This window comes from Suillus fuscotomentosus, assembly GCF_016647785.1.
Source record: "Suillus fuscotomentosus strain FC203 chromosome Unknown F5891scaffold_46, whole genome shotgun sequence".
NCBI lineage: Eukaryota > Fungi > Basidiomycota > Agaricomycetes > Boletales > Suillaceae > Suillus > Suillus fuscotomentosus.
The window spans coordinates 329,308-356,029 of NW_024539558.1; the positions used below are offsets into that span (position 1 = coordinate 329,308).

Sequence of the window (26,722 nt, forward strand, 5' to 3'; positions counted from 1 at the left end):
ATATTCGTTTCAGATCCAAAACAAAACAAAAAATCACTGCATACCGGTTCACATGCTGACTGGCTCTTTGTAGTAGTTTTCTGATCGTGCTAGCTTTTACTCAGTGCCTCGTATGTACAGACTGCCAGCTTGAGCTTCGTGCACCACAACGACTTGGACACGCGACGAGGACCACCCTAATGTGGATACTCGATCTCCCTTCGTCCACAAGGTTAATAGTGGACATGTCTATTGTCCCTGTCACAATTGAGTAAGGGGCTTTCCAAACCGGGTAATCTCCAAAAGGCTGTAACAACCCACAGCGCCACAGGCGTGGGCCTGAGGCAGTACGTATTAATATGAAGCGACGGACAAGCTTTAAGGCTGAACTCGACCAATCCACTCGCTTAAATACATACTGTCTGCATTCCCTTCGTTATCTGTGTAGCGAGTAACATCTCGAGCTACATTTCTTCCCTAATAATGTCCGAAGCTGAGGGCCAGTCTCGCCGTTTGCCCACGCTGGTTACCTATTGTCAACGTGGTGAGTTGTCTATCGATCATGTGCGGCCGTATGCTGAAGTGATCGTCTTGTACAGTTCTCTCTACATACACCGATTGTGCGTGCCGAAGATGTCAACCAATATCGTCCGAGACTAATGCAGGTCATTCGTGCAGCCATAAGCAGTTTGGGAGACGAAGCTATACGGTATGATGTGATTAAGCCGGTGTTGGAATGTTGCTCTGCAGATACCCTTCTTCGTCTGGAACAATCATCACCCGTTCGTCCCATCTCCTGCTTATCCTGCGTTCATTCCTGATCCACCTCCTGCAGTATCTTGAGAATGATACCTCTGGTACGTTCAATGGATTCAACGATCTCTCCACTGCTCTCTAACACCACAAAAGAAATATGGCAACGATTATGTTGGAAGACGTTTCCCCTCTTAGCCGAACAGTATTTTCAAGAAGGCTCCGAGGCTCCCGAATCCTGGCGCGAGCAATTTTTCGTAAGCCTCTTCTTCAATTTCTGGATACTTTCTTCACAAAGATTGGAATAGTTATTACGAGAGGCAGAGGCCGAACGGCTTGAACTAGCGGGTTCTCGGCTCCGCAGTCAACGCATGGAAGCAGAAGAACGAAAGAAGGAACGTGAGGTCAAGATTACCGATCGCCTACCTCCCCCAAAACGTGCTCGAGGGTGTATGTTTCCTTTTTTTGAACTCCTCCCAGTGGTTAATTGCTTTGTATCAAGGGGGAGCGCCGAGTCAGCCCAAGACACTCTTCCAGAAGACCAAGAATGACGCCACTAAATTCCGTAGCTCCATGTACTCTGCCCGTGTCATTCCTCCTAAGCGACAGCGCACACTGCACAGCTCACCCAGTATAAAGCCCGCAGTACCCAGACCTTCCGAGCCAACCAAGAATATGGTCACCGTCAAGACAGTCACCTACAAACGACCGTCTATCCCACCCGCACTGCTTCAGTCATCTGGCCGACCTACTACGCCGTTGGTCTTAACCCCTGCTACTCCTCCAAATTTGGCTGCTTCTCCTTCTTTTGCTCGCTCATCGAAACCTTCACCGATAGTACAGCCACCATCTACGGGGGAACAGCGGCCGATTAAGCCTTCAATAAACAAGAAGGATCCCATGGCTTCTCTATTCATGCCGAAGCACCGCACCCTTTCCCAACTTCCAGGACAGGCCGGTAATGCACGTATCGTGCCGACCCGATAACCTTCAAATTGAACTATTCGTTCCACTGCACACGTTCTACTCATAGATTCCATTTCGCACTTGCATTTTATTTCTTAGGGTCATCATCTATTATACATCGATTGTACGACTGTCTCAGTAGTGTATGCCTAGTGCAATTGCTTTCCTCTCTATTCCTATTGACCATAATACTGTTGACATTACCATCTGTTAGACGTACATCCCTTCAACCCCGCTCCCTACGCAGAAATGCTCTCCTCGAGTTCTCTCTAGGCGACCGAACCTATCTATCTATCTATGAGACAGGAAATATCAAGAAACTATTGTAGTCTACTCGATGTTTACGGAAGAAAAGTAACTAGGTGACTGTCAACTGATATTCCAGGTGTTGTGTAATCCAACTGTGTCGTCCGCGCCGTTGACTGGAGCACCAGATGCCACTATGTTCACCCGATTGTGAAGTCCATTGGCCCTACTGCCCTCACTTTGGCCTTCCCGTGAGTTCACGGCCACCTTGTTCTTAACGTTATCCGCACGAAGCGACTCCAATCGGTGCAAATACTCTTCACTGACACCACCGGTGACATACTCTCCTGTGAATACGGAGCAATCGAACGTCGAAATAGATGGGTTGAATTGTCGCACAGATGCGATGAGGTCGGGAAGAGTCTGGAACACAACAAGATCTGCCCCAATAGCCGAGGCTATCTCTTCAGTGTTGCGTCCATATGCAACAAGCTCTGTCCTTGAAGGCATATCGATACCATAGACATTCGAGTGCCTGAATTTTTGTCAGCCATCTGGCAAAGGTTTATTGGTATTGGTGGGAGTTACCGTATAGGAGGGGCACAGCTTGCGACGATGACCTTTTTTGCGCCGACATCCTTTGCCATCTGAATGATCTCTTCTGAGGTGGTGCCGCGAACGATGGAATCTAGAACATGTGTTACGAGATGTTAGGGTCCAGCTGTTCTAAATCTTACCATCAACAAGGAGAACGTTCTTCCCAGAAAACTCCAGGGCCATTGCGTTTAATTTTCTCCTGACATTCTTCCGTCTGTAAAAAGTCTCGGCATCACTCATCCGTGTTTATGGTAACCCATGCGTATTACCTCATTTGTTGACCTGGCATAATGAATGTCCTGCCGACATAGCGATTCTTAATGAAGCCCTCTCGATAAGGCAACTTGAGCTTCTGAGCGAGATTCAAAGCTGCAACACGAGATGTATCAGGAACCTGCAAAACATCTTAGACCAAACAATCGTAGACAGCGGAGACGACTGACTGGGATGACGACATCCACTGTGATGCCACGTTCCTTCAAAACCTTGTCAACTTCAACAGCAAGTGCGTCGCCCATAGCCATTCGGCTGCGGTAAACGCTGATGCCGTCAAGCACAGAATCAGGGCGAGCGAAGTAGACAAATTCAAAAATATCTGGTGCAAAGGTCGCATGAGCTCCAACTTGTTTCCTGGAAACCCCTGACCGAGTGATGATCACTGCTTCGCCTAGTACCGCCAATATAACCCATCAATAGCTGCAGCTGACGATGGGAACAAGTACTTACCGGGCTTCACATCCTCCCATCCACTAAAGCCCAAAGCATCAGCGACGATGCTCTCGCTTGCAAAGAGGTAGTCTCTTCCAGTGTCAGTTTTCCTGGAAGCCATCCCGACTGGTCTTATGCCGTTTGGATCTCTGAATGCAATAACCCCGAAGCCAGCGAGCATTGCAACACACGCATATGCTCCCGTGCACTGCCTCATAAGACCTCCTATAGCAGTGAAAATATCATCCTCGTTGATACGAAATTTGCCTGTCTTCTGAAGATTGTCGGCGAAAAGGTTGAGCAAAAGTTCGGAATCAGATGAAGTGTTTATATGTCTATGTGCGGTGGCGTCCATATATTGCAAGAGTGATGGGCTGTCTATGAGGTTTCCGTTCTAAGCATCACCTTCAGTCGACTCTAAGGAAGAACCCTAAAAGACAGACTCACGTGGGCGAATACAATACCATATGGTGAATTGACGTAGAACGGTTGTGCTTCGGCGTGGTCCGAGCTACCAGCAGTCGGATAACGAACTACAGTGTGTTATGATAATCGTTGACAGGATCGCATAACTGGGAAGGCTTACCATGGCCAACACCCATACCTCCGATCAATTTTGCGATAGCTTTCTCATCTAAGACATCTCGGACCATGCCGTTGGCTTTGCACTGGAAGAATCGGCCCTTAGGTCCACATGTTACGATGCCACAGGCATCCTGTCCTCTGTGCTGCAGCAAGGAGAGACCTTCAGAAATCTCTGGGGCTGCATCAACCGATGGATCGTGGAGCAGTAACCCTAGAATACCACACACTAAATCGGAGACCTGTCAGAGGGTCTAGCATCGAAATTCAGCACGATCAAGAAACGAAACTCACTCGCGGACGCGGTCCGGGTGGAGGAAGAGAGAGTAGGAAGACAACGAGCTTGGAGATTGCTACAAGAAGAAAAAAGATTGTTCGCGACGACCCGGTGCACGTGCAACTTGGTCATTGCATTTCAAAGTTTGTATTGACTCCATGTCCTCAGTCTGACAACGGCCTTGGAGCCACAGTTACAAGGCTCAGGTGTTCATGTTGCCCATGTGATATGTCCTGCCTCTATCCAGCGTAGTATCGATCACACGTGGTGGTCTAGCCCACAGCTAGCGCTCATCTTCAAGGTCTCTCGGCATTTTCTAAATTTTCTACACAACCAACGGCATCCTTGGATATGTCCAAGACTCCGATCCATGATGAAGGAAACTGTGTTCCTTCAGCCTTAACGGCGGAATCAGCCTGCCTCGAGGGGATAAGTTGAAATTGCGGTTACATGAAATATGCCTACCTGCATCATTTCCCACTCAAGCATCGGGCCATCGGTCCCATCCTGTAGAGGACTGAAAGTTCTGGCCCATCTGCATCAGTACTGATCTTTGTGCGACACATCTCACCTTGTCTCATCGGCACACCAAAAGGTACACTTCGAGCTAAGTACTTTTGTTTCATCTATATCTTTTTCTCATCGAGAAGAAAGACAACGATTCTCTCAAGTTCTATTTTTACTTGATCACACTAGCAGGTACCCCGAATCATTGGGGCGGCGATAGACTCCACACTGCATGGAACAAATCAACCTTGGAAGACACAGGACCAGCGCGAGAACGATTCGCCACCTTCTTAATTTAAAGATTAACCGATATCAGGGGTCACGCTGGGTCATGATACTACCAACAACTTATCATGATAGATAACCGGAGGGTTCGAGCAGTGTGAGACTCGGAGTTCGAGGGATCTGGCTGATATGATGCCAGATGGCGGTGCGAGTTGGACGCCTTGGCATGGATGGATGGATGGATGACAATTAGAGTTGTAGTAGGTCTGGCAACAATCTTCACTGGGTAGATATCATGATATGGCCAATCAAAATAATATTCAATGCCGTACACGATCTGAGGCCGTGTAATGATGGCATCGGTACGCTCGAGGTACAAGGCTTCTATGTACAAAGGCACAGTACTCAAGTGACAGGGTTATGCGACACACCAGGTTGCAACAGGTACGGATGCCTTCATAGCGTTGACATTATGTCTTAGCGAAACCGCAAGGGTTAGTCGAGACATTCCTGCAGCGTCGTTCCTACCTAACTATACTACATGCATACTAGGATGGTGAGTATCATGGTGTGGGTAAGTGGTAGTAAGTGTTACAAAACAAGAATACAGTACTTGATATAGGGTCAAGATTAGTTAAACAGGTCCACATTGATCGATATATCATATTACCGCCCTATTCGTGTCTGTCATACCAGGGAAGTGTATAACCGAAAATATTACGCTATCGTTGTTGCTTCTGTCCAGCCACCAAGCACAGGAAGTTCGGCCACCCCAAAAACAACGTTTGGGACGCCTTCCTCATCGTTGATCCTCCCTGTGGTTACGCCCAGGTTCGGATCTTTACCGTCACTTAGTTGCGACGTGGCCGACTCTTCCGATGAGTGCTTAAAGCGCATTGGGGAGAAAGGGTCAGGCATGGAGATCAGGACACAGACGGAGGCGGAGTCATCTGAGGAAGCAGAGTGTCGAGGAATTGTGGCTGGATGTGGGTCAGGAGATGTGGAACGTCGCTTGAAGCGCGCGAGGAATGAGGGTCGCTGTTGCTGTATGGATTCATGAGGTAATTGTGGTTCCGCAGTAGGTTCGACCCTGTGTGTTAGACGAACCGCCACAGGCTGTTGAGGGAAAGTATCAGCCAAGTCCTGCCAAATGACTACATGGCTTCAAACAGACCATGATGGCTTGCCACTGGGATTTATCCCGTGAGACATCCTGTTCAACCCACGCTTCATGCACGCTGGGTTTCTCTCCGATGTACCGTGAAGTAAGACCGAGTGCTGTGGGCTGTAGGTCAATATATATTCCTTGTGCCAAAGCGTCTTCAACACGCCGACGAAAGCGACGGCGCACGAGGAAGGAACGGAATATAATAGAGGCGGAGATGAGCAGGAGGACGAAAAGGGTGGCGAGGAACGTGAAGCTGGTTGTAGAGTTCATCGATATTGTTACAAGGACCCGCACGTAACGTATCGGAGAAATATATGAAAATAAGGAGATCAAAACGAAGAAGGGGAGAGGAACGTTTTGCGAATGCGGGATGAAACGTTCGGAAAGCAGTGCATGGGATGATGGAGCCTGTGTTAGCCTATGACGCTTATGTGGGATCTGGCAACACATACAGATATAGCGTGGTTGATGTAGATGGCGGTTGGTTACCTCCCGTGCTGGAGGTTTGACTAGTCGACTGATCAATTGAGCTAGTAAGGGTAGGCGTCGAGGATGACAGCGACGGTGAAGAAGACATTAAGATTATGCGAGCTCGTCGGATGGAACGGTAAGGTTCGTTACCGTCACTTACGGCCACTTTATAAATTACCGTGGGAGGACCCTGTGCACCGAAATCTTGGGATCAAGATTCTGCTTATATAATGAGTAACTGATGGAACTGCCTCCCTATGCGAATAAAATCGCTGCTATTGAGCCATGTAGATCTAGCGCTCATTGCCTTTCCTTCTTCCCATCTACCATGTCGACGAACACGACAACCCCGACCCTCCCTCCTTCATTGGATCTTCCGCCTCATCTGTCGGCTCAAAAGTATTTCTTCGTCTGCACGCTCACTGTCTTGGCCTGGGATGCCCTCGTTCTCACTCCCAGGTCCTACAGGCTGGGACGTCTGCCAAAATGGCCAGCTCTGAAGTTCATGTATTACTTCATGCAATTTTGGGTCCTAGCGGATTTCGTTGTAACAGGTGCATTTCCCTCTCTAAGCCCGTCTTATCGTGAGACCTCGGGCGTTAACCTGAAACGCGGTTACAGGTGTAATGTTCTTTAGTACGACAGTCATACAAGACACGGACTGCGTCGCCTTCTGGCCTTACGAGCCAATTTGTACGGCAGTTCTCATGGCTGTTGCATCCGCTGTACATGTCATGCGCATATCGGCTATCTATGACCACGTCCCAAATGTTCGCGCAACTATGTGGGGATTATATGCTGTGCAGATTGTCGTCACTGCCCTTTGCTGCGGTTTCTACCGCTCTGTCCATCTTGAAGATGGCCAGGGATGCATCGCTGGGCCCTTGAATAACGCAAGCTGGGTTGGAATTTACTGGCTAGCTCCAACCCTGCTCTACGCTACCAGCTTCGTCCTCGCTTCTCTACGCAGTATTAGAACGCTCGAAACCAGGCGTGTATCTTACTGGCGTCTCATGCTTCGTGATGGCTTGAACCTGTACGGTGCCATTCTCCTTGTAAACCTCATCAACGTCTTCTTCTACTTCATCATGACACCCACGGGTCCAACCGACCCCATCAAGACGATTGTCACTAGCATGGCGGCTGTGCTGACAACAACAATGTCTATGCGTATCATCCTATCTGTTAGAGGGGACCTTACCAACGGAGGCACCTTCTCTATTTCTTCCCACGCTGCTTCCTCATCGGGAGCCAATACCCACTCGCTATCTGGCTCAGGGAATAGACCAAGAGGGGTTAACCACACTTTCACACTCGGTGATATGCGTGATGCCACCGTGGCCGTGGCCGCTCGTAAAGAGGGAGGAGAATGGGATGCTGACAAAAGCAGTGTCACCCCTCGCGAGGAAACCAAGGCTGTACTTCCAATCATTGGAGAGGATGTTGATAGTGGTATCCCCCGTGCGCGCACTGGGTTGGGCGTACAAATCACAGTCGATCAGCAAGTCGAATATGATGATGGATTCCCCACGCGGAAGTAGTTTTGGGAATCTGAAGGAGCAGGCGCGCTTGCTGTCAATACACGTTTGTTTGGCCCTTGTCTATGATTGTTGACATGCTATATCCTGCGCTCGTATTTTTTTGGTGTTCTGCTCGTATTTATACCGCCTGTTTACTCACAGTATTCCCTACGTACCTCAGCGTTCTGCACGATGCCGCTATTATTGCCCAGGATTTCATGGATACATTGTATACCAGATGTACTGCTTGAATATAAATAAAATTTAGCGCCTAGTTATTTCTCTAGTTGCCACAATCACAGTCTATCTGATGATCATCAACTGTACGCACTGGTTCATAGACAACATGGCTTCGATGCAACGGAGAGATATTCAGAACGTTCATCATTGATACGATGGAACGATGGAAAGGTACGTAAATCCGGTCATCGGACACCGAAATTTAATAAAGCCATCTTTCCGTGGACAATTGATAGCTGGCCGGTGCTTGGGACCTCTTTTTGTCTCCATCTTTCCAAAAAAAATCGGATCAGGAAGGCTATATACGGGCGGTGTACGCTAGCAGTACTAGTGCTCGAGATAAGACGCATCTTGTATGCTTGTATTCATGAGATGCGGTCAAATGTCGGACTTCCTGGCTATGTCTCTGATCGTCGCATGTATGAATATCCGGGTTCCTGGTGCGTTCGTTCGTACCGACCTCAGTATGTGTTCGAGGTCCGACCTCATCAATTCGCAATTATTTATAAGGTTGGAGCGCCCGCGCCGCGCTGTGGAGATATCATTTTACAAATTTGATAGACTAGTCTGCTTAAGTTGATCACGCCAACGTTGATTGTGGGCGCACTAAGAAATAGTCGCGGCAAGAATGGGAGTGGACATTACCAAGAAGTTCGAGTCATTAGCCGGCCCCACTCATCTCGCAAGATATGGAAACAACGGTCCACGCAATCGATCCGAATCATGCTGAAGAGAGATAATTCATCTCAATCGGCCGCCACGGCTAAAGCAAATTATCAGTCCTATTCTGTTAACAGTGGTGCAAGCACTGACCATGACAGCCTGAACAGGTCGAGTGATATGCAACACTTCATCTGGATGATTGAACATGCTCTTCTGGGATGCCTGTTCCTCGTCCTGCAACGTTCATCAGGAAAACCCTCCGATACAAACCTAGACTAAGTGTAACAAATTTCTCAAAAGTTAGACAAGTTATACCAAGTAATACAGAATAGCACTAATTCAATTATTCTTTCTAAAATATTGCTAATGCGATATAGCATTATCTGAGAGTTACGAAACTATGTCTATCAATATAGCAGTTAACAAAGAAGGTGTCACATTCTTCGAGAACATTGTTACTTGTCCAGTGTCGAGGTACAATAGCTCCGAACTTTGGGATAAGATGGACACTGCGGGCAATATTTGAAACAGGAATGATACTTGCCACCCTCTCGCCAGACCGAATGAATCGGCTAACTTTGTACATGCTGTGCCTGGGATCTGGTGTCGCAGGAAAGGGAGTAAACCATTCGACATACGCAAGGTGCTTGGGAGGCTGGTTTGCTGGAGGGAACAATAGTTGTGTTGCCGTTGCAGGAATTGAGAAAATGACACGAACTTGGCCTATGCGGAAGCCTAGCAACAAAATTATCACTGATGCTATAACAGTGTGAATCCAGTGAAGTGTAGTGCCATACCTTTGATGCCAACAGAGCTGCCAGTACCATCGTTGATAAGTGCAGTATCGAAACGTGCTGGTACTACATCATCCGTTTGGAGAGCAGCGTGTTGGGGTTTAGTGTGTATGCTATCCACCGTCACAAGTGGATCGCCATGCCCTCAAGCGTCAGTCGATAACCACTTTATCTTGTGATATACAGGGACGGAGTGGAATGGTAAATGGATACCTGCAGCGACGTTCTCCAGCCGCTGACGAGTGAAAACCTCATTTGGATTCTGTTGTTCTGCAATGTACCGAGCAAGTGCTTCTTGGAAGTAAGTTGCGCCATAGTCAGATATCAATGTTGGAACTGAGACAGCTTTGGCGCTTGGATGCTTTGTCATTTTTAGGGTGCGGTCGAGGCGTAGGTCGGGTGGACGCGGTTGATAAGGAGCGCGATCTCTATCAAGGCGCCATTTTATGTACTGCTCGTGACGGATGATCTTCTCCTTTCATTCTAGCCATCGTGTCATCTGCGTGAATTTGTGCTTGTGATTGGTAGCACGATAGGCATCCTTGGCGAGATCTATATGCAGCCTTTCAGTGTACTCGGTGTTGTAGTTATCCGTTGTCCCAAACATCCGAATCATAGACGTATAATGACGTATTGCATGGAGTTTTGGAAGGTTGAAGTTGTTTCGGATTCCAAGGTCAACGAATATCTCCTTGTTGTCGTAAAAGAGTGCGCGAGCTTCATCTAGTAAAAGTAATGTTTCAGAGCTATGACATGGATATTGCGCAAGGTAGAGGAAGTCGAGGAGACCGCGTACAGCCTTTAGAAGGCGAGATGAAGCAAGATTTCCGGGAAGCCGGATGTCAATAATGATGCCAAGGAGGAAGCGACATATTTGGCTGTGTTCAGTACCACTGAGGCGACTGAGACTGGTAATACCCTTCATGAATAGTCAGATATGATGGTTGGGAGGTAACCGATGGCATTGTGCATCGATCTCTGCAGCTCCACACGCTTGTGCTAACCATCCAAGCAAATGCTTGACGAGACCCTGATATAGTTGGTGCAGCACGTCAGGCGTGATTGCCTGAAAAATGTTTGTATAGGGCAGGTCCTCCCAGAATGGATGGACAACTGGTTTGATTCCAGCAGCACGACATGCTTGTACAAAGGCCAGGTCACCTTCATCGATCAGAGCGAGAGCATCCAACACAGCATGAAGATCGCGTATATCGCATTGCGCTGTATTACTTTCGAGTTCGTCTGTGGGAACATCGCACTTCGGGCACTCCATCGACTTCACTCCAGCAGCAAGTAACTGCTCAGGATAGTCACCAACGAAGCATGCGAACAATGGGTGACAACGACATCGTGCACCATCGCCACTACTCATCACAAGCCCATCAACTCCAGCAGTCTTTAGGGGAGCCAGTACGCGACTCATACAGGCATGGTAGAGGTTTGCAACAGCTCGATGCCTTGAGGCTTTATTTGCGATATGCTCAAGGCGGGTAGTAGGCAAATACGCTAGGAGAATGTGAGCGCGACGGGATGGCTTTCGTCGGATTTCCTTTGGAATGTTACCAATTGTAAGGTAGACGGGATATGCAGTTTTGTTGCGGAACATGGTAACCTGGGTTTTGTCGCTCGATATGATGACAGGGATGATTGTGGCACCCGGACGTTGTTGATCGAGCACTTTCTTGAATTACAAAGTCAATAATGTAGGCCAAGCATCGAATTTATGATACCATGCTTACCTGTGTGTTCCACCACCACTGACCAGTGTGCATATCATGAAATAATCGTATCGTCTTATCCTCATCAGTGTAATGACGCTCCGGTTTGAATATGAGAAAATCGGCAAAGTCAGGGTCACTATATAAAGATCTGATGCATTCGACAATATCTCGGTAGAAAATGTCAAATGCTTCGCCAGCGACAATGATTTGTTCACGCTTGAACTTTGGTCATCCAGGAAGGTCCTTGTCGATTATCTTATTAAGCTCTTTTGAATTCTTGAATGAAAGGTTGAGCTGTTCACTGACCTACATATGGATATCAGAACAATCAAGGATGTAACCTTCACTGGCACCTACCCCATCAATTGCAAGAAGGTCAGTAAATGCCGTTGAACTAGGACTGCATAACTTTGCCCACTTAGCAACGTCCCAGTCTATCTGGGAGGTGAAAGGAGCGTAAATATTGTTGGAGTTGCCAGCATCTATACCGTATGTGGTATTTGAATCATGAGCAGGCTGTCCAGTTATTGGTACGCCTGCATGGGCATCCGGATAGGGCACAATAACAATATGATCTTGCTCCATGGTACATTGCTCAATCTCCCGACGAGCTTCTCGGTTCTCCAAGGCTTCAGCACCTTCATTTTCCAGTATGTCGTCGTCAGGTACCGGAGGTTCTGGTTCATCATTATTGTCCTGTGCAGGAGGTTCCCATTCATCGTTGTAAAGGTCCTCTTCTTCGTCACCAGAATGGTCATCTGGCCATTCTAGATCAGCTTCCTCGTAAGTACCAAAAAAATCTCCCTCAAATAAGATTGGATGATCTTGTTCTTCCAAGGACCCTGGAGGCGGTGTAGAGACTCATGCCTCTCATGGCGTGATATGGCAGTTTCCACTAAGGGAGTATACAGCACCAACTCGCAGCACCACTCTGTGTACTGTCCACAGCAATTCCTATATGAGGCGCAGCTTTCCCGCGCAATGCGCGCCATGCGCGCACCATTCCTGCGCTTCGCAATGTATACGCGCGCGCGCGTTCCCGCGCTTGCGCGCCCTATAGCGCCAGCCATCCAGAAGCATCCATCCACTGTCCACCAAGCCCTCTAGTGCGTATATTTCCATTTCTTTTATTAGCATATCATTCCACCTTTATTTTTATCATGAATTCTCACTTATATATATCTTTACATACCTACTCGGTAGCGCTTCGGCTCCGCATGACCGCGCTTAGGCGCGCTATATAAGCGCCAGCAGTACATACTATTACTTACTTACCTTTCACACCTTACTTTTCACCCAACTTTACCTAGTACTTACTACTTAGAAAGTCGCAGTAGAAATCTATTCATTAGCACAACACATCTCACATCCTTTATCTTGCTTATATCTTCACATAAGTTTAGTCTCTCTTATTTCCGCTTACACGCGCGCGCTTTCCCGTGCTTCGCGCTAATACGCGCGCGCGTTCCCGCGCCTTCATACCTTGCGCGCACCGGCGCTTTCTCGCGCTTCGCTGAAGCGCGTACCTCTAGATCTCCGCTGCACCTGCTTCCCCTTTAGGGTCGAATGCACTTGCCATCTCAAGTATCGCAGACTAGGCAACGCACGACCTACAACTTTTTAGATACAGTCAGGAGCATTTCTTTGTTCCTCTCTGTATTGTTGTTTCTACAGCGGTGACAGGAAACGTGTGCCAGCTTGGAGTGTCGGATTCTTCGGACTCCCCAGGCCCTGGGAGTTAGAATTTGCATGAAAAGTAGCAAGGAAGGCTCTGCATGGCGTTTGTCTAGTCTTGGCTAGATGCTGACTATAACCTGTTGCAGAAAAGGATTCATGACATCTGGGGCAACTGACCATGCTGTATAATGCTATCACTGCGCTCTGCTGATAGATACTACTGTAGTAGTACACCCTGTAAGCTTCCTTTTTCAGGCTCCGCGCTAGGTATCCATTAATATATATCACCTGTATCACCACCTAAGTTCCGAGATTCCCTTACTATAGGATGGCCAACTCACCTCCGTCTCCTGTTCAATCTTGCAGCCCTCATTTGCCTTTGTCACCTGTAGAAATGAGCAGTCCCACAATTCCATCTTCTCCCGACTCCTTGGGCCAGTCTGACATGACTCTTTGTAATTCAAGCCTACAATCTGGCCTCTCTCCAAACATGATGAATAGTTCTCTGCGCATTGAACGGGATGGAGCATCCAAGCCTGCTGATGTAAAGGAGAGCCTATTCTCTAGGCATGGCAAAAGGTCACAGTCTCTATCTCCTCAACAGCACTTCGCACGCAAGAAACCATCAAGGACGTCTCTCCCATACCCCACCAACCCAGCTCCATTGGAACTTCGTTATGCAGCCCGGGTGATGAATCTCAAATTCCAATCCGAATTTCCATTGGAAGCAACTAAGAAGGTATATTGAATTGACTTCCCGATGTTAATAATCATGCTAATGTAGTCTTAAAGTTTGAAGAACAGTTAGAGAGTGGCCTCTCCCAAATGACAACTTCGACCTTGTACAGAGGATACAAGGCCAAGCTTGCAACGCGCGAGGTTGCGCGCCAATGCATGTTGTTGACAACGTGGGAAATCGAAGAGGCTGAGCGTCACTCAATATTTCTTGATGGTATCCACGCTGAAAACGAAGAACGATTCAAGTTGGCAGAGTGGGAATTGCAGTGCTTCAGGAAGATCTTTTCGCAGCGTGGCCAGGCAGAACTGGGTGATGATAGGAATTATCTCCAAGCTGTCTACCAGGACGAATCCGAGGCCCTTCGTATCATCAGTACACAAACTGATCAGGTTGCGAAGCTCCTGAGTGTACGTGTCAGGAAGGCGTTTTTGAAATCTCCCGAAGTATTCCCCATGTACCCCATCACATTCTCCTGCCTCAGCAATGAGGAACCTTCCGACTCATCTGATGAATCTTGCCATGTGGATGATTCGGACCTTGACTCCGAGGCTTCATGCGAAGGCTCTGAACAGTTGACTACCTGATAATTGCTCTTCCATCGGTACGTGAAATTCTCGTTTGAAGTATTACCACGCTGATCAACCATATAAAGCAGCGGTGAACTCAGATCGCATTTTCATCAATCCCCATTTGCCATCATCGTGACATCAATATGGAGGTGTCTATGGCGCGTCTGATAGTATCACTTTAACCATATGTATTTTCTCTTCTGTGCAGTTATAATGTACTAGAGTTTTTTCATATTTATTTTCAAGTTGTTGTCACACTATTATGCTCGTTGGAACTACACATTTGTCAAAGAATACAACATCTGATCGGCACATGGAAGTCAGTGCGCAGCATTATTAAGATTCTCGGTACTGAATAACCATATTTGTCGACGTTCAAACATCCCATATATGTACTGCTTCTCTTTGGCCGCCTTACATGCAATGCTCATGGTCGATTATTCAATGGATTGAGTGAGTCAATTCAAATTTCGCTTCCGTTCCCATCATCTCTTGAGCCTCACCCCACTGATATTGACCTTATGCGTCGCCATTATCATGGATTATTGCCGTTAGTATCAGATATGGCTAGCCCAATACCTTGGCTCTATTTAATTTTTCTTTTATTCGCTATTACATATTATAATGAGGTTCTACATCATGTTTCTAGCGCGCGATGCAGGAAATCGCTCAATTCCAGCCCCCGGACGCATGGTGTAAGTACCCTTTAACCAGTGGCCACTCCTTCCCCATCTCATTTCTCCTTACCTACTTGCTCTCAGCAAAGTATGCAGATGCCTGACCATAATCCGCGTTCAGGCATTTCTGGTGAACTTCAAGACATTACCAGCAAGTCATTCAAAAATGACTATGACAATCAATACGATGGATTCAGATCGGGAACAAGTTTGAATGGTATGTATTCATCCAATGTTATAGTAGTCGCGAGCTAATAGTGCATCAAGCAGATGATGAGGATCCACTTGAACGATTCCTCCGTATGACCGACCACCACCACATGATGAACACCGGTGATTTGCTATCTAACTCCCGAAAACCTTCCCCTGGGCCATCCAGCACTAATGATCCGTCGACCAGTAGCACTGTCGACAGCATTCAGCCTCTCATTCCCTCCTCCGCACAGTTCGACACCTTCTACCCACTACCCTTTCCCCAGTCATTTGTAGGATCCTCCCAGCGTTCTGAGAGGCATCGGTGTGCTCGGACCTCCTCCACCATGCCATATTTCATACCCGGACCCAGAGCTGTTCCGCTGCCTGAGCCAATGATGGCTACCCTTGGTCCTGTGCAACCCGCAGTCACTGTCCCCCATACTACACACACGGCCCATCTAGCCCCTGCACCGCCACCTGAACCCATGGCCATGCAGCCGGCAATTATGCCGGTCATGCCGGTAGAACCTGTCACCTCACAGTCCACATCCAACACCGTTCCTGCTGCTATGCAGCCAGCCGGACCAGGTCCCATTATCCTTGATGTTACGCCTCAAGTTAAGAAGCAGATTGTTGAATGCGCGAAGAGAAGAATTGTGAGGTTCATACTGACAGCAAATGCGATGGCCGGTACTGATGACACGGGTGCGGCACTTGTATCTGTTGCAATTTCGGAGGCAGCGTCTATCCCGGGTCTTAACGGTACGTTTTGGCAGATAAATTGAGTAGAATACTAATCTATTTATTTAGCTACAATTAAAACAACGAGTAGCCAACAGCAGCAGATTATGGTGGCATGGAATAACATTTTTCGGAAGCTCCTGGCCATCGTTCGGAGTTGTCTTGCCCTGGGCTACAACCTTTACCCACCGGTCGGCTCTAATGTCGCGCCAGATCAATTCCGGGGTCGCGTGATAGCTGCATTGATCAACAATAGTGCCAACCCACTGGCCTTCATGCATAGGTTTACAGTCGACATAGTATGTTTAAATTTTGTTTCAAATAGACAGTGTTGATTGGTTGTTCTTCAGGACGGGAACATCGTTTTACTAGATGGCATCCTCAACAATCCCTTAATCTTTCACGTCACCGTTCACTTCATATGGTGCAGTGACCTCGGCATTTACGAATTTCTTGCCGCTATGACATCAGACCGACTCCAGCAAGTCAATTATGCTATCTCCGCTGTTGGTTCCGTTGTGAAGCTTGTGCTGCGGGAGCAGCTGCCTCATCCACCGGTTGTCATACCGTTCACGCAGCTTGAAGGGAAAGACACTTTCAACGACATCATTCACTACATTGATGGTCTGGACGATGTCCAGAAACTCATATTCGACCATTCTAAGTCTCACATGCTCAATGTTGGAGACTCGCAGCTCCGATCAACTAATGTATTAGCTCGACTTGACATGATGATGACTGGGGTCATGGTGCTGTAGTAGATATCATGTAGCACACATACTCATAACTTGTACTTCGTTCAACGTCTCTACAAATGCACAGTGTCTTCGCACATGGAAATTCATCCTTTTTCCTTGAGCTTACACTATACCTGTTATGATCACACCAAGTTCTAGAACAGGAGAGTCCAGTAAAGATGATATTCGAACACTAAGATATTGAAGGTAAAATTAAACTCCAGGCTCCTTTCCCAGCCCCCGATTCGAGTGTGAGGGGCGATATCTGAGGGCACCATTTGATATGTCACCTGATACAAGAAAATTCGAACCCAGCATGACCTTATTCCTCAAACGGTGCCCTCAGATATCGCCCCTCACACTCGAATCGGGGGCTGGGAAAGGAGCCTGGTCAAATTCTAGCCTCTGTATATTTCTTTTCAGCTGCCTATACTCATGCGCTCTCAAGGACCTTATTTGTTAAGAGTAGGAGTGATCCTGAAATTGATGCTGACCAAATTGTACCTTTGATTTTGTTCGCGATCCGATGAAGCCTGAACTAATCTAAAACAGGCGCTCAAAAATTCAATCGTTTTGAAACCCATGGCAGGCGAGTAAGTTTTCCCTTGGCGGTGGCATCTAATATAAATTGGTAGTACCAAGGCCAGTACAAGGTAGTTTCCTCAATTTCCTTCCATTACATTCCAAAATCATCTACTAATATCTACTTGTTTAAAGTACCATTCAACAAGTCAGTATGGCACGCGCCGATAACACTGGTTCTAGTCGAAGTAAGTAGTACTTACTGTCATAATGAGAGCTAACTGTGAATATACATTATAGGTATTCGAAGCGCAAAGCAAAAGGCAATGGAAAATGCAGGTCAGTGTTATATGATGATTGTGGAATGCTTCTCACCGGATATTGTCCTAGTCTGGATGACTACAAAATCACAGCGGCAGCGTCCCACTGGAGGGAAGCTCACTCAAGCTCCTGTGCAACGCAAAACCCATGTGTCTACCGGTGCCACCAAGCGTCTGTTGAAAGATTATAGATAAGTGATAACTTTGATTCGGACAACAACAAACAACACTCGCTTACATAATACGCTATGCGCTCATTAGAAGTTTTATATTACTTAGCACCTCAGTCTTCGACTATTGAGACTGAGGTATGATATTATTTATTTAGACTCTTTACTACGATACTGACTACTACTCTAGTACTTACTACTTTCGTTTATAGGTCAGCTAGTAGTCTCCCAGTCTTCGACTATTGAGACTGAGTACTTACTACTTTCGTTTATAGAATTCTTTCTGTCATTCTTTCGTCTGTCGCATCCTCGAACAAAAGGTTATGAGCCCTGGTGCTTAGAATCAATCCAGTACCACAAAGGAACATCAACCGAAACAAGAATTAAATGTCGAACACACCCTCAGTGTCTGCAGCCCAGTCAGGTGCAGCTGCTTCATCCTCGAACATCCCTTCCATATCATCCAGTTCTACATCTACAAGCAGAACTGCACAAGCCTCAAATCGTCTATATGATATTCCATCCCTCGAAAACGACGGTTCAAACTTCCAACTATGGAAGTACCGTGTCGAGTTAATCCTTGACCTTCGAGGACTATGGGGAATTGTTGAAGGAAGTGAAAAGATGCCAGATAGCACAACGCACCCTGTTCAACACCAGGAATGGTTAGCAAGGAACAAGGAAGCACGAGCTCAGATAGCTCTCACGCTGAAAGATGATCCCTTGAATGGGATACTCTATGTGCCAATAGCTAAAGATGCCTGGAAGAAGCTCTGTGAGCGATACAAGGGTAGAGGAAAGCAAACAATTGCTCAACTCATTGGCGAATTGTTTCGAAGTACCTTGACGGACGAATCTCCTATGGAAACGCAGCTAAACACCATGCGACAGAAGGCATTCATACTGTCCTCGCTTGGCCAGCCGCTCGACGATTCACTGGTCGCAGTTGCGATGGTGATATCCTTACCTTCATCCTATGCCACCCTTCGAACGATCCTAATGTCCAGTAGTGACAAACTCACCACCGAAACTGTTATAGCCCAAGTGCTGGTAGAGGAAAGGCAACGACAGGCTAGCAATAGCCAATCTGCGCTCGTTGCGAAGGGACCTGCGCAAAAGAATAAGCCTAAGCGCAAGGATAAGGACAAGAAGAAGTCAAAGGAAAAGTGCACATACTGCCACATTCCTGGACATGAGGAGAAGGACTGTCGAAAGAAGAAAGCTGCTGAAGACGCTGAAAAGAGTGGGAAGCAGGTGGACAAAGACAAAGGAAAAACGGACCTATCTGCGAAGGTCGCACGCATTTCGTCGGACCATGACACACCGCTCCAATTATTCATGGCACATGGGCACTCTACATCCGCATCCAAAGATGATTGGATAGTGGACTCTGGCGCATCTGCAAACATGACGTGTCAGCGGGAAATTTTCATCAAATATCGCACACTGAACCCACCCGGAAAAGTAATCATCGGAGATGGACGCTCGATAGATGCGATAGGTATCGGACGTGCTGAAATAAACGTCTATGTTGGTGAAAATGAGTACATCCACTCCATCCTGCAGGAAGTCTATCACATACCAGACCTGAATGCGAACCTTCTGTCAGTTCCGCGCCTCACGAAACAAGGTCTCGAAGTCACCTTTGATGGTTCCCAATGCAAGATCCTTGCAAAGGGAAAGACCGTCGCTCTCGCACATAAGCGAAACTCGCTATATGTCCTTCGAGTAAAGCCATGCGAGAAAGCACATGCATACATTCTGCAAGGACCATCAGCTCCACTCGATCCAGATGTCCCCATAACAGCTCTCACCTCGCGCATGCTCCATTCGAGTGCAACTCTGGACACATGGCATCGACGACTTGGGCACGTAAATTTCGACTCCATATCTAAGTTAATTTCGAAAGATATGGTCAATGGGATCAACATAAAGGGTTCAAGTACTCACAATAAGGCAGTGTGTCAGCCTTGCCTTGAAGGCAAGCAACACCGCAACCCAATCCCAACGAAATCAAATGTCGAAAGCCCAGGAGTCCTGTATCGCACATACTCTGATGTATGCGGACCCATGGAAACAGTGTCGCGCGCCGGCTTCCGATACTTCGTTACATTCATAGATGCCTATTCACACCATCTCGTGGTTAAACTTGTGAAGACCAAGGATGAAACATTCGCACTCACCAAAGGATACTTTGAACGTGCAGAGACCGAGACTGGAGAACGCCCCAACTATTTTCGTAGTGATGGTGGGGGGGAATATGGATCAAAACAATTTGTATCCTATCTCGAGTCAAAAGGCATCCATCACGAGAAAACAAACGCATACACACCACAAGAGAACGGTGTCGCAGAGCGGATGAATCGGACCTTAGTTGAAATGGCACGCAGCTTGCTACGAGACGCCGGACTGCCAAACACATATTGGGGAGATGCGATCCTATATTCGGCGCACATATTGAACCGGGTTCCAACTCGTGCGATAGATGGAGACATTACACCACACGAAGCATTCACTGGGAACAAACCATCAGTATCCCATCTCCGGGTATTTGGGTGCAAAGCCCATGTACACATACCTGATGAAAAACACCAGAAGCTCGGTGTGAAATCGCTCGAATGCGTCAACCTTGGGTATGCCGAACATTGAAAGGCCTATGTATGCCTGCATCGTCCAACCGGTCGCATCCTCGAGTCGCGAGACGTCGTCTTCGATGAAGGAGATCCACAAGGGCCTAGTCGTGTCAAGATAGACACATTTCTCCCAGAGAAACAGGTCACTGCTGCAAAGCACAACACAGACGACCTGCAAGGCCTGGAAGCTCCTCATAAGTCAACAATTATAGAAGAATTATCAGACGATGACGCACCGGAAGTGGGAAATCCAGCTACTGAATCTCCCCACGAGGATGATGATGTCGATGGACAACCAGCTCCTCTAAGCATGGTCAAGTTCGAGCCTGAAGACCAGAACAAGGAAATGTCAGCACCGAACAACACGCGTGCGTTGGAAACACACCGTGTTCAACCACTAACCCCTTCAGCCACTCGACAAATAGCACCTCCTGCTCCATATCCTCGCCCAGCTCCTCCACCTGAAGTAAGGCGCAGCTCGCGAGCGCGACGCGCACCTATGCGAGACGATGATCCTCGCTACTTCATAAACGCCTATGAGAAGTCAACACTTCAAAGAGAGGAACCGGTTATACAAGACATACCTGAGGCAGTGGGCGCGATTGAGGCTGCGGAGACACATGGGGAGGCTTACAAGGCTACAGTAGCTTGTAATGGTGAGCCTGGGACGTTCCATGAAGCAATGAATCGTCCAGACGCAGATCTATGGTACACGGCGATGACCGAAGAATTGAAGATCTTCGAGAAGATTGGCCTATACGAGGAAGTCAAACGCCCTCGTGACCGCAAGGTTGTAGACTCGAAATGGGTCTATAAAATTAAGCGCGGCCCGCATGGCGAAATTGAACGCTATAAGGCCAGACTCGTCGCGAAAGGTTTCACGCAGGTCCAAGGGATCGACTACACAGACACCTTTGCCCCCGTCACGAAGTTCTCGACGATTCGAGTCCTTCTTGCCCTTGCAGCCAAGTACGATCTAGATATACATCAGATGGACGTCAAGTCAGCTTTTCTAAACGGTGAATTGGATGAGGAAATTTACCTGCAGCTCCCTCCTGGCTTTCGTGACTCGTCGAATCAAGTTTGGAAGCTCAAACGTGCTCTATACGGTCTTAAGCAGGCACACAAAGCATGGTACAAAAGACTATGTACCGTCTTCGAGTCTCTCGGCTTCACACGCAGCAATGCAGACCATTCTGTCTTCTACAAGGTCGAGAACGGCACAATCATTATAGTCGCCGTCTATGTTGACGACAAAATGATACTGTCAAAGGATAAGAAGATGATAGATGAGCTGAAGAAACGGTTAGCAGCAGAGTACGAGCTTACCGATTTGGGAGAAGCGCGCTGGATTTTGGGAATGGAAATCATTCGCGACCGCGATAAACGCACGATCAAGCTGTCACAAAGCCGCTACATTGAATCGATACTCGAGCGTTTCGATATGGGATCCAGTCGTCCTGTGAATACGCCAATGGACCCTAATACCAAGCTCATCAAAGTGAATGAAGCCGAAGTCGATGTGAAGACTTACCAAAGTGCCCTAGGTGCACTGATGTATGCGATGCTTGCGACGCGTCCGGACATCGCGTTCGCAGTAGGTGCTCTGAGCAGATTTGCAGCTACCCCCGGACAAGCGCACTGGACCGCTCTAAAGCGTGTCTATCGGTATCTACGCGGGACCGTCAATAAATGTTTGACATATCAAGGGAAGTCAGAAACGGACTTACATGCATTCGTCGACGCAGACTGGGCCTCAGATGTCAATGACCGGCGTTCGATAACCGGATATATATTTTCAATATCTGGAGGAGCAGTTAGTTGGAGTTCGAAGAAGCAAAGTTCAGTCGCACTTTCCAGTACCGAAGCAGAATATATGGCCGCCGCCGCTGCTACGAAGGAGGCCGTTTGGTTGAGGACCCTACTCAGAGAACTAAACTCCTCAGAAACTCCCCCAATAACTCTCCAAATCGACAATCAATCTGCAATTCTGTTAGCCGAAAATGCCATGTTTCACGAACGTACCAAACATATCGCGATCCGGTATCACTTTATCCGAGAAAAGTTGGAGGAAGGAGAGATATGCGTTGAGTATGTTCCCACGAACGAACAGATTGCCGATGTTTTGACGAAGGCACTTGCGCGCGAGAAGCATGGACGATTCATCGAAGGAATGGGAGTGTTGAACGGCGAGAGTTTGATTCGTTGAGTGGGCGTGTTGAAAGATTATAGATAAGTGATAACTTTGATTCGGACAACAACAAACAACACTCGCTTACATAATACGCTATGCGCTCATTAGAAGTTTTATATTACTTAGCACCTTAGTCTTCGACTATTGAGACTGAGTACTTACTACTTTCGTTTATAGAATTCTTTCTGTCATTCTTTCGTCCGTCGCATCCTCGAACAAAAAATTCGAGCCGTCTTCTGCGAGCTTCGGGATATTGAACAGGGTGGAGTTTGTACCGGGGAGCGTAGATTCCATGATGGAGGCAGGGCTCATAACCTAAAGGCGTTTATGACGAGCAAGAGGGTCACGAGGAGTCTAGAACGACAAAGACAAGATCTCAGTTGTCTCGAACGAAAACTCTATAACGGTGCGTCTACCTAGAACGACAAAGACAAGCTATAACTAACATTAGACGCGTTGTAAACTCTAGGGACTTGTTGGCACGTACATCTCAGTTGTCTCGAACGAAAACTGAGATGCACCTGCGGTACTGCTGGTAATCTTATAGTAAGTTGGTCAGGTACTGGAACATATGAATGAGAGACTGAAAATAAACTAGGACGCGAGCCGACGTCATATGTCGCTCGTCTTCGTCCGTTTTGGCGTGCGCTCGAACCATTCTCCCCTTATCACTCGGATCCTTCGGACTCTCTCGACTCGGATCTCCCCCTGGCCTCGGATCTCTCGGTCTCGTACTCCAACAGCAACGCTACAACTGCACGACTCAGATCAATATATTTGTGTATGTACATTGCGATGGATGCCTTACTGGTACGTCACAGGTGCACTTGATAACTGAAAGCTCTGTTTCACTTTCTCTACTCTTCCCTCATCTTTACCAAGAGTCGGCCACACAAGCATAGCTTCGACGGGACGTCGATGCTTCTCAATCTATGGGAAAGGACGGGATTTATTGTAGAGTCTAGATCATGCGTCTAGAGCAGTGGGGCTGCCGTAGCGTTGAGAAGGCAATATGATGCAATTTATACACTGTTGCAAGATAAAAACTAGTGGCACGAGGAAGTGGACTCAAGAAAGTAGGAAGCGACGAGCAAGCTAGATCGATGAATGTTAGCCCGAGGAAGATACTGGTTTGAACATGGATGTTTTAAACCTGAGATGTATTGGAAGAATTGAATGAATGACTTCCATCAAACTACATAATATTACACCCGCCACTCCCTGCCATGAAGAGTCGCTAGTAGAACAACTGTTTCTGCTTAGAGACCTGATAGATATACTCTAAGCTGGTAGTAATGTATCCAACCTGCAGATACTGATATAGTGGACTACATCCCTCGAGTTCCTCGCCACTGTGTATCGTTTATAAGAGCTCGCAATATCCAGGCTATGACCCCTATCTCGTGCAGAGGCGGATAGACTATACTACATCTCATCCATCACACAGACGAGAAGGTATTCACATTCGTTGACATCGCAGTCGACTGCTGTGGCTAAAGCGTGTCATTAAGTTTTCAATGACACGAGGACTAGCACCGACCTTAACAAATCGAGAGGGGTGCACAATTTCATCGGGATGTTTGAACATGTTTTTTCGGGATGCCTGGAGCTCCTCATCTTCCAACGCCCTGATGTGCAGATCCGGGCGGTAGACCTCGTGGGGGTTGGGGAATGGGTAAGGATTGTTCGCGTCTGCGTTGACCTGCGTATAGTATCGTGCATTCAGGAGTGCGAGGAACGAGTTGATATATACTTGAAACAGGACTGCCGGTCAACACAATTCTAGGAAAAGGTTTTGATCATACCGTCAGCCAATAAAATTTCAATAGCGAGGAAGATGAAGTTGCGCGGCATGACTGCGCACTGTAGACACCCTCAGAGAAGAGATGGACGACGCAATTTCTCGAAGCTTACTGTAATCATAGCTGCCATTGAACACATGCTGCATGAAATATGAGTCAAGATATGGGATGGTCTGGAAGGAGGAATACCTCGTCAGACTGCCGGTATTAATAATGTAAACCATGAGCTTCGTTACGAAGGAATCGGTGCTATGTATTTCGCGTTAGTAATATCTCAGGGCCGGGTGATGAATGGATCGTTCTTTACCTAGAAAATCCAGTACGAGAGGTAGCCAGGAGGTAACATAGTGATGATGCGATAACGAAGTCGACAAAAGTAATCGTGCCCAAAGTCATGAATGTCCACCACTCGATTTTAACCAGATCCGAGAATACGTGACACTGGTATCTACCCACTATCAGCACTCCGTGTAGCTAGGGAGTGCACAGTTTCACTCACAAGGCCCATATAAGGGCTGACATTGGGTTAAAATGATGAGCTAACTTGAACAACAAGAGCATCGTTTAAACAATTACCGATAGCAACGCCTGGAGGGATTTTAGAGATCGAACAAAAAGCATTTCCAGCTAACAGACTTACCTGAGAGTAATATTTCGATTAGGCCCTGACGACAAATCAACAGACTGAAATGCTGTAGAACCTTTAACAAATGCAAACTTACTACTGTGATAGGGAGGGTTCTTGATCGGTCCTTGCTGACTAGGTATATTGCATCAGTCGTAGAAATCCATTGATAGGGAGACACATACATATCCATATGCGATAAACATACATGCTATGTTGCGGGAATGTATGGATTATAATTTGCACATCACATTCTGCACATAAAACTTACAGATGTACCCCATAGACAATCACAATCTATAAAGTGCATGACTGAGGTGCACCGCAGAGCTTAACAAATACAACACACCTCAATTATTATCTGAAGCTGCATAAGCCCATCAATATCATAGTACTAGTACGGAACTGCACGGAGGACTACAATAAGAACTCACTTTAAAACTCCATATAATTTCCGTAAGCGCACTGACGTTTGCATAGTTGATTACTAGATAGTAGTAGACGCAATGGCCGATCAACATCAGGTGCAGAGCATCGAGTATCCTAAGGTTTCAAAGAACTCCACAATCTTGACCCGCTCGATAATGGCAACTCGAATGAATGCCTACCAGAGCCAGATGACCTGACATGAAGTTTAGAGCAGAACTAATAGAAAAGTGGTATAAACGTACAGCCAGCTTATAAAATGTCATCCCTGTGCCCGCATGCGTCAGAAAGTAGATGAAAGCTTGAACGTTGCTTAAACCAAAGAGACTGCCGCAAAATAAGTCAGGACGGCAGGAAACGCACAGCTTTGACTGCATAATGAGCAAATCGTTTACGAACACTGCTGCAATGGTAACCCCAATAAAAAGTGCCCCGAACGTTTTCCCGATGTTAATCTGTGGTGTGAGGTCCTGCCCCGAGAAAGACATTGTGAGTCGTAATCTGCAGACTGCAAAGCGTCTAAACTTCACGAGTAGGTTACGGTATTAAGTATAATCATGAAGCTAATGCATTGCCACCTGAGGTCTTACGAATGTGGCGAATCCCGCGCAGATGTCTTGATCATTTCTCTGATGGACAACTGGATTTAAAAAAAGACTTGCGATGCGCACTGGCATGGTTCCATTTGATGCAGATCGTAAGCCGAGGGTACGCGTTTGGTTGAAGCACATGTTATATCGGCCATCGGGCTAGCGTGACATCACGGCCCTGTGATTCTAAGTCCGAGACTAGCACTGAAAAGATTCTGAGATCAGGCCACATTGCACAGGTCGCAACGAACATTGGAGCAGATAGGAGCAGTCACATCAAAGTATAATTTGTGGCGCCCCACGAGCTCTCTGACAGCTGGGTTGGGCAACAGCCACAAGATGTAGTATGGTCACTGTGAGTCAATTAGAGTCCTTCATCAACATTCATCGGTCAAGTATAAACGCGAGCGACCTACATCCTGGTAGGTAGTACTAGCAAGTACCCCGTGGTAAAAACACGGCAGGTCCAACTACGTACCATTTAAAGTCACATTGGACAACGAGACCCAGTGACTGATTCGATCTTTGTCGCGCCCGAGGAGCCAGGCTTGACTGTGGGTTTTCCTGATGGCCGATCGTCATGGTTTGTTAATAATTACAATTACCTGTGCGCGTAACGCCGGTGGTGTCAAGGTATCTATCTGACATTATTAGGTACTATAGGGTTAAATTTGCTCGAAGGATAAAC

The 26,722-nt window shown here is 47.2% G+C and overlaps 9 protein-coding genes across 9 annotated transcripts; 5 read left to right on the forward strand and 4 right to left on the reverse strand.

Moving 5' to 3' along the window:
• Positions 1-318: 318 nt before the first annotated feature.
• On the forward strand, positions 319-1,893 carry F5891DRAFT_529918 (RNA polymerase II transcription factor SIII subunit A-domain-containing protein). The gene is made up of 7 exons (XM_041372142.1): positions 319-523; positions 579-599; positions 658-761; positions 815-836; positions 889-989; positions 1,041-1,182; positions 1,235-1,893. Exons 1-7 carry the CDS (start codon positions 463-465, stop codon positions 1,717-1,719), a joined length of 936 nt encoding a protein of 311 aa, XP_041223059.1. The 5' UTR covers positions 319-462; the 3' UTR covers positions 1,720-1,893.
• Positions 1,894-2,067: 174 nt separating this feature from the next.
• F5891DRAFT_1129924 (phosphoribosyltransferase-like protein) lies at positions 2,068-4,240 on the reverse strand (the record flags this gene model as incomplete). The annotated part of the gene is made up of 9 exons (XM_041364459.1): positions 2,068-2,479; positions 2,533-2,632; positions 2,682-2,755; positions 2,811-2,935; positions 2,985-3,208; positions 3,268-3,643; positions 3,697-3,782; positions 3,836-4,060; positions 4,126-4,240. The coding sequence occupies 9 exons, from the start codon at positions 4,238-4,240 to the stop codon at positions 2,068-2,070; spliced, it is 1,737 nt and encodes a 578-aa protein (XP_041223060.1).
• Positions 4,241-5,822: 1,582 nt separating this feature from the next.
• Positions 5,823-6,641, reverse strand: F5891DRAFT_1048701 (uncharacterized protein). Its single transcript, XM_041362390.1, has 2 exons — positions 6,461-6,641; positions 5,823-6,261 (listed from the first exon to the last, which is right to left on the reverse strand). Exons 1-2 carry the CDS (start codon positions 6,583-6,585, stop codon positions 5,973-5,975), a joined length of 414 nt encoding a protein of 137 aa, XP_041223061.1. The 5' UTR covers positions 6,586-6,641; the 3' UTR covers positions 5,823-5,972.
• An 88-nt stretch (positions 6,642-6,729) lies between these two features.
• On the forward strand, positions 6,730-8,386 carry F5891DRAFT_1048703 (uncharacterized protein). Its single transcript, XM_041362391.1, has 2 exons — positions 6,730-7,033; positions 7,101-8,386. Exons 1-2 carry the CDS (start codon positions 6,808-6,810, stop codon positions 8,018-8,020), a joined length of 1,146 nt encoding a protein of 381 aa, XP_041223062.1. The 5' UTR covers positions 6,730-6,807; the 3' UTR covers positions 8,021-8,386.
• An 895-nt stretch (positions 8,387-9,281) lies between these two features.
• F5891DRAFT_1129926 (uncharacterized protein) lies at positions 9,282-12,487 on the reverse strand (the record flags this gene model as incomplete). The annotated part of the gene is made up of 8 exons (XM_041364460.1): positions 9,282-9,637; positions 9,700-9,809; positions 9,861-10,122; positions 10,228-10,604; positions 10,653-11,377; positions 11,436-11,639; positions 11,775-11,899; positions 12,418-12,487. The coding sequence occupies 8 exons, from the start codon at positions 12,485-12,487 to the stop codon at positions 9,282-9,284; spliced, it is 2,229 nt and encodes a 742-aa protein (XP_041223063.1).
• Positions 12,488-13,422: 935 nt separating this feature from the next.
• Positions 13,423-14,417, forward strand: F5891DRAFT_1191952 (uncharacterized protein; the record flags this gene model as incomplete). The annotated part of the gene is made up of 2 exons (XM_041367534.1): positions 13,423-13,833; positions 13,887-14,417. The coding sequence occupies 2 exons, from the start codon at positions 13,423-13,425 to the stop codon at positions 14,415-14,417; spliced, it is 942 nt and encodes a 313-aa protein (XP_041223064.1).
• A 624-nt stretch (positions 14,418-15,041) lies between these two features.
• Positions 15,042-16,773, forward strand: F5891DRAFT_1191953 (uncharacterized protein; the record flags this gene model as incomplete). The annotated part of the gene is made up of 5 exons (XM_041367535.1): positions 15,042-15,097; positions 15,169-15,296; positions 15,347-16,036; positions 16,085-16,314; positions 16,366-16,773. 5 exons carry the CDS (start codon positions 15,042-15,044, stop codon positions 16,771-16,773), a joined length of 1,512 nt encoding a protein of 503 aa, XP_041223065.1.
• Positions 16,774-17,488: 715 nt separating this feature from the next.
• F5891DRAFT_1191954 (uncharacterized protein) lies at positions 17,489-17,789 on the forward strand (the record flags this gene model as incomplete). The annotated part of the gene is made up of 3 exons (XM_041367536.1): positions 17,489-17,522; positions 17,575-17,613; positions 17,665-17,789. 3 exons carry the CDS (start codon positions 17,489-17,491, stop codon positions 17,787-17,789), a joined length of 198 nt encoding a protein of 65 aa, XP_041223066.1.
• A 5,934-nt stretch (positions 17,790-23,723) lies between these two features.
• F5891DRAFT_1048711 (uncharacterized protein) lies at positions 23,724-25,988 on the reverse strand. The gene is made up of 17 exons (XM_041362392.1): positions 25,844-25,988; positions 25,690-25,771; positions 25,627-25,640; positions 25,453-25,561; positions 25,368-25,385; positions 25,290-25,315; positions 25,204-25,229; positions 25,116-25,153; positions 25,034-25,058; positions 24,970-24,981; positions 24,893-24,908; positions 24,701-24,841; positions 24,583-24,642; positions 24,506-24,533; positions 24,397-24,454; positions 24,132-24,343; positions 23,724-24,084 (listed from the first exon to the last, which is right to left on the reverse strand). Exons 1-17 carry the CDS (start codon positions 25,930-25,932, stop codon positions 24,031-24,033), a joined length of 1,008 nt encoding a protein of 335 aa, XP_041223067.1. The 5' UTR covers positions 25,933-25,988; the 3' UTR covers positions 23,724-24,030.
• Positions 25,989-26,722: the final 734 nt, after the last annotated feature.